Consider the following 9,775-nt stretch of genomic DNA (forward strand, 5'->3'; position numbering starts at 1 on the left):
ATTTCAATCGTCGTGCTAATACTTCGAAAGTATTTCGAGAAAATAACAATGATCGACGTTAGCCTACTAAGTAATCCATAAACATTTTTTCTCTAGATTTAAAAGTTCGTGAAGTGTTACCATGGCCGTTTCTGTTGATGTCAACATTAGTGCTAAATTCACGCAGTAAAATGACGGTAAGACCTTGCTTTGAAAGTGTATGAATTTAACTAACTATTTGACTCGCAGCTTCAAATGTCTCTAGACACTTTTCAACCTTTCATGTTTTTGAAGTAAAACACAGACTAAATGCTGCCGTTTTGCAAAACCGGGTTTTATTGAAATCGATATTATACACAATGAACGAATGCAAGGAAAAACAGACATGTATCTGTGACAAGAGCAAAGCATTTTCTTCGCCAATATATGAAACGAGTTAATTCCCAACAACTCGGTTAGATTCTCTGCTTTAAATACATTGGTCGTATTTAAAATAACTCTCTATTTGTAGGAACACAAGTTTGGAAACCTATGCATCATTTCTATTGTGTCATTGTATTCTTCAAAATCTGTTAAAAAATAGCATAAATTTAGATAAAATCAGCTAAATGTTTTCAGATTATAATTGTTTCACCTTTATGTCCAAGGTTTACCAGGATATTTTCAATTTTATTATATATAAGTTATGTAGTTTTACGTTTTATTTATTTAATTTCACCAATGTTATTAGAAGTTGGATTTAAAGGATTCTAGCATAAATGAGAATAACCAACTGAGAAAAGCCCAAAACATAAATTTAAACAACACTGATTCACTTGGTTACCCAATGCTTTACCCGATCCATTAACCACCCTCAACAATGGGCAAACAGTCTGGTGCACTAACGCCTATAAGGCAATGCCAGAACAGTTTCCAAACGGTTACTCCCTATTTATTGAATGTATCTTACGTTCTTTAAGAATATTTTCAGTCGCGCCAAAGCAAATCCCCAATTTTATGTATATGAATTTAATCCTATTCTGGAAGGCAGCAACGCGCAGCGCAAAGTGCAAGAAAATGGGGGGCGCAGGCCCTAAATCAATATTTAACTTTTTGTAGTGATTTTAATGGTTTTGTTTGGTGTTCATTTTGTTTTAATGTTACTATTCTTTTAAAGTTTCTCGGTTTCAGTTTGGACTATAAGTGCTTATTTTTAGGCCGATTTGTTTAGTCAGAACTATATGGTATATGGTTCAGCAACCTTTTTCTACTTGCGGGCCGCACAAAATGTTAAGTAAGAATTGTGTTATTAAAATGTTAAAACAACTGTAAATCAGGCGAGCCTCCGGTCTTTTTTTGCACTTGAAACGTGTTTAATTCTATTTAAGGAGGCAGTAAAATATTGGCGCAAAGCGGGAAAAAGGGCGATTGTTTGGTTAAACATTTAGAGTCCACACCATCCATATTACCAATAAAAAGTGTAATAAAAATATTTTGAAAAAATGCGATAACTTTAATAGTTGCAGTTAAGTGTTTGTCAACTGGTGAAAAAAGGTTAATAACCACTGATTTAGAAGCAGAAATGATACATTAAACATATCAAAAAGATTCACTTAATGCATACACTTTCGTTTGATGTATATCATAGACATAAACAATGTACTGCATCCGCAAAGAGAAGGTGAAAAAAGTGAAACTTTCAGTTTACAGCAGTGGATCTTAACTTTTTTTCTACCGCGCCCCCCTTTGGTAATTGTTTGTGCCTTGCACCCCCCTCAGATATCACATAAGTATCATATCAGCATGATACCATAAAAAAAAAGTTTTCTCTCAATCACACAAATCGCGAAAAAAATTGCATTTATTTGGTTTGAATTAGTTAAACTTTATTTGGGGAGACAAACAGAAAATTTCCCGTGCTCCATTTATTGGTATTCATCAAGTTGATTTTGACAAACATATTGTGAAGGAATTGGCTTCACAGTAAACTTACTTTTCCAAACCAAGCTAAACAAACACAATATGAATAACTATGCCATACATAGGCCTTATTGTGGGACAAAAGAAAGACAGCCTCGACCTATAAGCGCGAAGTGACATTATGCTAACATAATTCCAAAGTGTTTGCAATAGTCATCAAAAGCTACGATTAGTCATTCAATTCACATGATGGCATGCTCTAAGTTGAATTGCGCATTGTGACGTTATAGTGTTGCATTGTGCTAATGAAAATTATGTTTTACAGCTGGCTGCGCTGCTACTGTGGGCTGTACGGTAATGGTTTTAAAACTTGTTTGTTAAACATAGCCCAGCTGATAGCAAAGAAGCAAGTGCACCCAGCACATTGATACCATTAAAAACACTGCGGTATTGTGTGTTTATTTGTGTATATTTTTATGAGGACCGTGAGCAATTTTAAAAAATGCTATGAGGCTGTTGCATAATTTTTAAAAAAAAGTTTAACAACCACTGATTAAGGACATAAAATTACTTGAAAGTAAATGTATATTTGCGCAAAGAGAATATCTAGGCCTTATGACCAATTTGCAAAAGAGGTCTGGAAGTAGTTTCTTTTACATTTTTTGAAATTTAATTTGTTTGTAAGATTATAAATTTTGCAATTTTCAGTCACACAAATTAATTGACATCAAGTAAGTTAGGAAGGTCATTATTGGTACACCAGGTTCAGTGATATTACGGAATAACTAATATATCTATATTACAAAATATTATTTAACTTATCTTACCAAAAGGTAAACTGGATGACAGTTTTCTGTACACGACACATTTCACATTGCATTGTTTATCAACTTGTCCTGTGACTTCTATTAAATCATCAAGCATTTCATTCAACTGTAAAAGGGGTTACGATGTTGATTTTTATTACAGTTATTTTTTGAACAAAACTTCATATTACAGTTACCCACAGGTGTATTTAAATTGACATCGACAAAGGTATTTTCTTTTGTTTGAAGCTTGAAAGAGCTGCCATCCGAAGATATCTAAAGTTGAGAAAACATCAATTTGTCTTACATTATATTTTAATCTATATAAATTATATTCTAATCTGTATCCCACTGTGGAAAGTATGTCAAGTGTACCAAGGTGTTTTTTATCAGACCAATCAAGTAATTAAGAAAATTGAATGTTTATTATGATTTTCCTATATTGTACAAAAGCATAACATATATTTAAGACAAGCATAACATATATTTAATTGTTCGTTTTTCAGCCATCCCTGTAAATAATTCAATCTGCAACATTTTCCCAAATGTTGCACAACGCATCAATTGTTTAATCTGATAAACGCGACTTTTTGTGTTGTTTCGTGATTCACAATGACGCAAGTGAAGGGATTTATTAATTGAATTATTGTGTCCGACATAAATCCTGGATGTACCCCTGGTCACATTTTTTTCTTGTAGCAGTTGTACTACATCGAAGATTAGTACATGGTAAACAAGCCGAAGCGATTGTTTTAGGTGTCTATAACAGGTATTTGATACTGCTTGGTAAGAAATAAATTTTTGAAAATAATAAAAGTCAGTTTGGTAAGTTGACCTACCTCGGGGAACCTTAGGTGTGGTCTTGTATTTATTGGATATTGGCATAAAATGCATCTAGCCGTGAAAAGTTAATTAAAGGCACATAATTTCAGTGGACCTTAAAGTTTCGACAGTAATTTACTAGAGTGATAATTTACACACTAGAAAAGAAAACAAAAGATAAAACTTAACCCGATGATAATTACTGTGACTACATGCATAAAAATAGTTGAAGAGTTGCTGACTATCCATTAGGTATGTTTAAAGTACAATATCAGATCCTTGGATTTTTTGCTGTTTATATCGGGTAATTGGAACCGATATAAATTTTATTCCTAAGTGCGCTTTTCAGAAGGCCGTGTGTGACATATTTGAACTGACCGCGTAGTCGGACTTGTAGTATTGATAAAAACACTGACTTTGTTTGTGTGTTAACGTTTCGCGTTGGTGGTAAGGCACACGTCACCATTTGTTGTCATTGAAGTTGAGAAACAAAGACAGAGTTTTGACTAACGAGAAAGAAATGCCATGAGCAAGGTCTTCAGGTGTTTGGGAACATTTTACTTCTCGTAAATAGTAAAGTTTGTTAAAGCCCGTATTTATATTTTAGCAGTATTACTCATTTTTAGGTAATTTAGTTTTATACAGAAGTTTGCGCGGCTGAACACATTTCCCCCGCGGCTGAAAGTGCTACTGCGTGGGGGATAAATCCTCCGGGCAGGCCAAACTTTCCAACCTGGACTGTGGAAAGTATGGCAAGTACACCCGCTAGTTTTTTTAACCTATTTAAAGTGCAGCCCGAAAAAAATCTGAGCTAACGCTTGTGCGTTTACAGTGCAATGTATGCAATACAGATTGCCAGATTTCCAGTGGCCCGACCATATCTAAAGGTTTTAAACTGGTAAATACGTACGTTTGAAGAATCCACTGTTCCCAACATTGTTACATTTTTACCAACGAAGTGGGACAATATTGAGGCAGTCACTCTTGGTCTTGGGTTAGCATACAATTCAGTAATATCCTCCATGGTATTTGTCAAAATAAACAAGAAACATTCACTTCATTTGGCGCGAATTGTTGTCTCCAAACCACTCATAATTATCCATGCGTATCGAAGATTTTATTATATCGTTTAAAGTGTTTATGTGTGAAATGAAAAACCGTTGGCTTTAGTAAATCCAAAATAATAATTTATTATAATTTTATTAAAAAAAATTACTAAGGTAAAATCAAGGCTAAAAACTTTCATCAAGAAAAAAATGTATTTCGTGACTTCTTATTTACATTTATAACATAAAATATATCTTTTGTAGAACACTCATGAAGAGTGGTTTAGTTAGTGTAGCATTTCCAGGAGGCTGAATAATTTTATCTTATTCAATACACAAAACGTGAATTTTTTAGGACTTATGTATTTATGACTTATTCCGATGAATTTATAGACCTTATTTCGATAAATTTAGGACTTATTCCGATGAATTTAGGTCTTATTCCGATAAATTTAGGATTTATTCCGATGAATTTAGGTCTTATTTAGACGATTTTGATCTTATATAATATGCTGTACGTACCGGTACTGGATATTTACTGCGTACTTGGCTATATTATGTCGTTGGTCTTAATACTACGGTTTTATAGATTTTTCTGCTTTAGGTATCGTATTGTTGCTTTTAAGGTCTTATTGTGTGTTCCCATTTTTTGCGCCACATTTCCCATGGAAAACAGACTTTGTTTCTTAGTTATTTTTCCCTACCAAACAGCACACGACGGCGACCCCCTACCATGGGCCGTGGGGCGTTTTTTAACGTTATAAACAAGACAAATATTTAAAACAACACGGCACAGTAATATAATCTATAATTTACTGCTTATTGTAGGTTTGGCGCTGGTCTAGAATCCACCACAACAAATATTAAATCAAAGCGTTTGGGTTGGTCAAGAAGTAGGCCTATTATATTTATTATTTAATAATAATACTTTGACCCACCCTAACTCAAATAATGTGCGTTATGGTAGGATTCTAGACGTTATGGTTGGATTTTATGTTAAAATGTTTAAACCATGTCATACAGACAAGGCTGTACGAGATGTTTCTATGATTATGATGCAAGGCTGGCTACGTGCCAATAAATAACTGCTTGCGGACCATCACTGGCTGTCTAACAGCGACCCCAGTAAACAACCTCCCAGTGCTAGCAGGGATTGTGCCAACTGACATAAGGCGAAAGGGAGCAACCTTTGCTCAATCGCGCAAGGCACTCTTGTGGCCTGACCATCTACTGCACAGCAAAATCTCAGGCTGTGCGCAGGCAACGCGACTGAAGTCACGACACTCCTTTGTAACCGCAGCACAGTCATTCAAGAAAGCAATCCTTGATGGCAAAACTGCGTCAGAATGGAAGGAGGAAACCTGGGAAGAAGAATGGTCAACAAACAAGACAAAGCTACACGCATCCATCTCCGCGGCTCGCTACCACGCTCCAGAGCTGTCGAGAACAGCGAATGTGAGACGCAACCGCTTATTAACAGGAGTCGGCCGTTTTGCCTCCTCTATGTTTCAATGGGGCCTTGCCCCTTCCCCACTATGTGAGTGCGGAGCCACACAAACGGCAAACCACATCGTGGAAGAATGTCCAAACTTTTCCTGTTCCGGTGGTTGGGCAGCAATATTGGCCGCAAAACCCTCTACCACGCAGTGGCTCACAAGCCACTGCCCAGATATCTAAGCAACACGAAAGAAGAAGGCTGGCTGATATGATCTATTGTTCAAAAAGGCTGTTGTTCATACTGAACAGCATGTAAGTAAAAATAACTCAGTTTAGTTTCAACTAAATCTAAGCACTTATGCATACTATGATATTTTATGCCAAGTGACTAATAAACTCAAATTAATTTTTTTAAGCAAAAAAAATCCTAAATCCAACCCTGTTATCATTTTATATTTTTTAACAGTATTTTTGGCTGAGACAAGAAAGTTTGTCGACCACTAGTGTAAACTATGGCAAGATCCAGTTTACCAAGATAGTTTGTAATATATTTTTTTAGGCATGAATAAGGGTAATTACAAATATACACAATGGCGAACGCAGAACGAAAGTTTACCTCAACATTGAAGCCATACAGCCAGGGGCCTTAAAAAGTCATATTGATTATGACAAAAACATTTCCACACGCATATGTACAACTTACTAATTCAATTTTTTTTATTTTTCAGAAATATTAAACACAAGCATTTGTCTTGAAACATCTGGCAGCTTTACAAGAATTGAGAATCACATAAAGGCAGTTTTAAAGACGAAACTCTTTAGCAGAAGTACATCGCACAGACAAAGAAGACTCACATTACATATTTTAATTAGCTTTTAACAGTAACTTAATATGAACAGCAAACCATGAAATATATTATGTGTATGTGCGTTAAAATAAATAATGTGAAAAAATTAATAGTAATTTTTTAAGTGAAAAAAGCAACAACAAATAAAATCTGCAAAAAAACATAAAAAATGGACTTAAAAATAAATAATTATTTTTGATACATTTCTTTTAAAACTACGCCAACAAAGTCAGCCTTACCTTTATAAACATTTCTAAGAATAATGGTAATGTATAAACATGCATAAAATAAGATAAGTTAATCCCATTTTTAACCTGTAATCATTCAATGTGCGGCAGCTTGGGAGATGAAGTATTTTGCTCTCATGCAATTCTTTATATGTTGCAATACTTTTACTGGCAAGACGTAAGCATAACCTATCAACATAAATATGATTACTCTTCAACGTTCAAACTAATAACTATAGTTTACAATAAAAAAGTATATGTATGAAAGAAAGAGAATTAAATATCTTGCAGGTCCATTTAGAGATGGGATGTGGAGTGATTCACAAGTAGGGAATGGGCATCAAGTATTAGTAGACATCACAGATCATGACAGCTGGGTTTTTTAACAATAGACTACAGTAGGCTTAAAAATATTTTATCTTACTATAAAACAGTTAATGTCAAATGTTTTTATGCGGAATCAAACAATCTACAAGGAAAGATTGTTAATACCAATTAAATTTAACATGTCTTTGGCCTTCAACAGTCTACTAAAAAAGCCTGTTGTTGCCATTAAAAAATATGCCAGTAATAATGAAGCAAATTGCAGGTATGGCTCCGCCTGAACTCGAATTAGGGTCTTTCACAAAAAAGTGAATGTGAGTACCCAGGTTTTTTTTAAGGTTTGGGTGACCGCTAAGTAGTTTTAAGAGACCGCAAGTGTTTCATTTAAATATCAAAAAGTTGCAAGTCCAAAATTTGGAAAACCGCTGAATTTAAAGGCTTTACTGTAAATAACATTCATCATTCAGGTTCAGTTGACTTCTTATACATATCACTGTTTAAATAGTACTAAGAAAGACTATGGCAAAAATAGCAAATAAAAAAAAAATCTGCTGGTTCAAAATATGTATAACTTGTTCAAACTTTATATAATATACTCCTCTGTGAAGTGTTTTTTGTAAATTTTGTCCTTAGCTTTCTTGTAAAGTAGTTTGATATTTTTAATATCACGCTGACTTAAAATAACTTTTTCTAAAATTTCTGCCCATTCCAATTTCGTTCCATGACTTTTTTTATTCGGTTCAGCAAATAAGGTATGTGTTGGTCGCCTATTCTAGCAAAATGAGATCAACAAATACTTGGTATCGTTCTGCGCAAAAACATAAGGCTTCAATTTATTGTTAAAAAACAAGTAGCTGTACCACTGCAAAACACACAAAAAACATTTCAATATAATCTAAACTCGCAGTTGTCGCGCAGTTGCAATGTCTTAACTGTTGTCACAACAATGAAATATATTTTTACAGCAGACACGAACGACTTCAAAACAAAGTCTAAATGTCATAAACAATGTCCGACGGGTTGACCGGTCAATAGTAGGTGTCTGAATCAGACCGTGACGGTGCACACGCAAAAGGGATCACGTGACGGGAGTTTCCATTCATTTGTTTATATAAAAAAAATCGCTTCAAAGCGTATTTTTTCCCAGCTGCACGGGGCTTGAATTTAGCAAAGCGTAACTTTCAGCTAGCTGCAGCTGCTGTACGGGACTTGAGTTTAGCAAAGCGTGAAACGCTCGCCACAATAGAATTTAAATGCAAATTACGCTTTGCTCAGCTCAGTGCAGCTATAGAAAAACGGGCGCTCGTTCACTATTGTACGTGAAAAGTTATGAAAAAAAAAAAAAATAATAATACCGCATACCACAACGCATTTTGTTTGGGTTAGGGTTAGCGTTTGGGTGAGGGTGGGTCAAGTAATATTATGTTTATTATTAATAATAACTTGACCCACCCTCAACCAAACGCTAACCCGCACCCTAACCCAAACAATATGTGTTGTGGTATGCGGTATTTGAAGAAAATTTTTTTTTTATTAATTTTTACGTACAATATTGAAAGAGCGCCGAAAAACGTTACGTTTTGTCTCGATTTTTCCATCAGGGTTGGTAGCCGAGGTCGCATATACGGGCGTTTATGTCGCATATACGGGCGTTCGCATAATGTCGCATATACGGGCGAATTTCTCTACCGAACATACTACTGTGTGGTGTAAGGCGTCGGAATGGCGTTCTATCAGATTTTAGTAGGCCATTATGAAGTGTTTGTGTTGCCTGACAGTTATGACGTCATATAATGTCTTCATCGTGACGTCACACTCATCAAGTGCTGTAGTAAATAGCTCATATTTGGCTAGGTCGCATATACGGGAGTTCGCATAATGTCGCATATACGGGCGAATTTCGCTACTGAACACACTGTGTGGTTTAAGGCGTCAAAACGGCGTTCGAATGAATTTTAGTCGACCATTATAAAATGTTTGTGTTGCCTGACAGTTATAACGTCATATCATGTTTTCATTGTGACGTCACACTAATCTAGTGGTGTAGTAAATTCCCATATATTTGGCTAGGTCGCATATACGGACGTTCGCATGATGTCGCATATATGGGCGAATTTCTCTACCGAACATACTGTGTGGTGTAAGGCGTCGGAATGGCGTTCCAATAAATTTTAGTTGGCCATTATAAAATGTTTGAATTGCCTGACAGTTATGACGTCATATTATGTTTTCATGGTGACGTCACACTAATCTAGTGGTGTAGTAAATTCCCATATATTTGGCTAGGTTGCATATACGGGCGTTCGCATAATGTCGCATATACGGGCGAATTTCTCTACCGAACATACTGTGTGTTTAAGGCGTCAAAACGGCGTTCGAATAAATTT

At 35.3% G+C, this 9,775-nt stretch overlaps 1 protein-coding gene across 1 annotated transcript; it reads right to left on the reverse strand.

Annotated features, from left to right (window-relative positions):
• Positions 1 to 297: 297 nt before the first annotated feature.
• Positions 298 to 4,586, reverse strand: LOC146137843 (replication protein A 14 kDa subunit-like). Its single transcript, XM_083394275.1, has 4 exons — positions 4,417 to 4,586; positions 2,886 to 2,960; positions 2,706 to 2,811; positions 298 to 548 (listed from the first exon to the last, which is right to left on the reverse strand). The coding sequence occupies exons 1-4, from the start codon at positions 4,528 to 4,530 to the stop codon at positions 481 to 483; spliced, it is 363 nt and encodes a 120-aa protein (XP_083250401.1). The 5' UTR covers positions 4,531 to 4,586; the 3' UTR covers positions 298 to 480.
• Between the last annotated feature and the right edge of the window lie 5,189 nt (positions 4,587 to 9,775).

Source organism: Ascidiella aspersa, chromosome 7 (genome assembly GCF_963924565.1).
Source record: "Ascidiella aspersa chromosome 7, kaAscAspe10.2, whole genome shotgun sequence".
Classification (NCBI taxonomy): Eukaryota; Metazoa; Chordata; class Ascidiacea; order Phlebobranchia; family Ascidiidae; genus Ascidiella; species Ascidiella aspersa.

Coding starts and splice junctions, on each gene's coding strand:
- LOC146137843 (XM_083394275.1), bottom strand. CDS start 4,530: ATGGAGGATATTACTGAATTGTATGCTAACCCAAGACCAAGAGTGACT. Junction 2,961..4,416: donor GAACAGTGGATTCTTCAAAC/GTACGTATTTAC, acceptor TCTCAACTTTAG/ATATCTTCGGATGGCAGCTC. Junction 2,812..2,885: donor ATGTCAATTTAAATACACCT/GTGGGTAACTGT, acceptor CCCCTTTTACAG/TTGAATGAAATGCTTGATGA.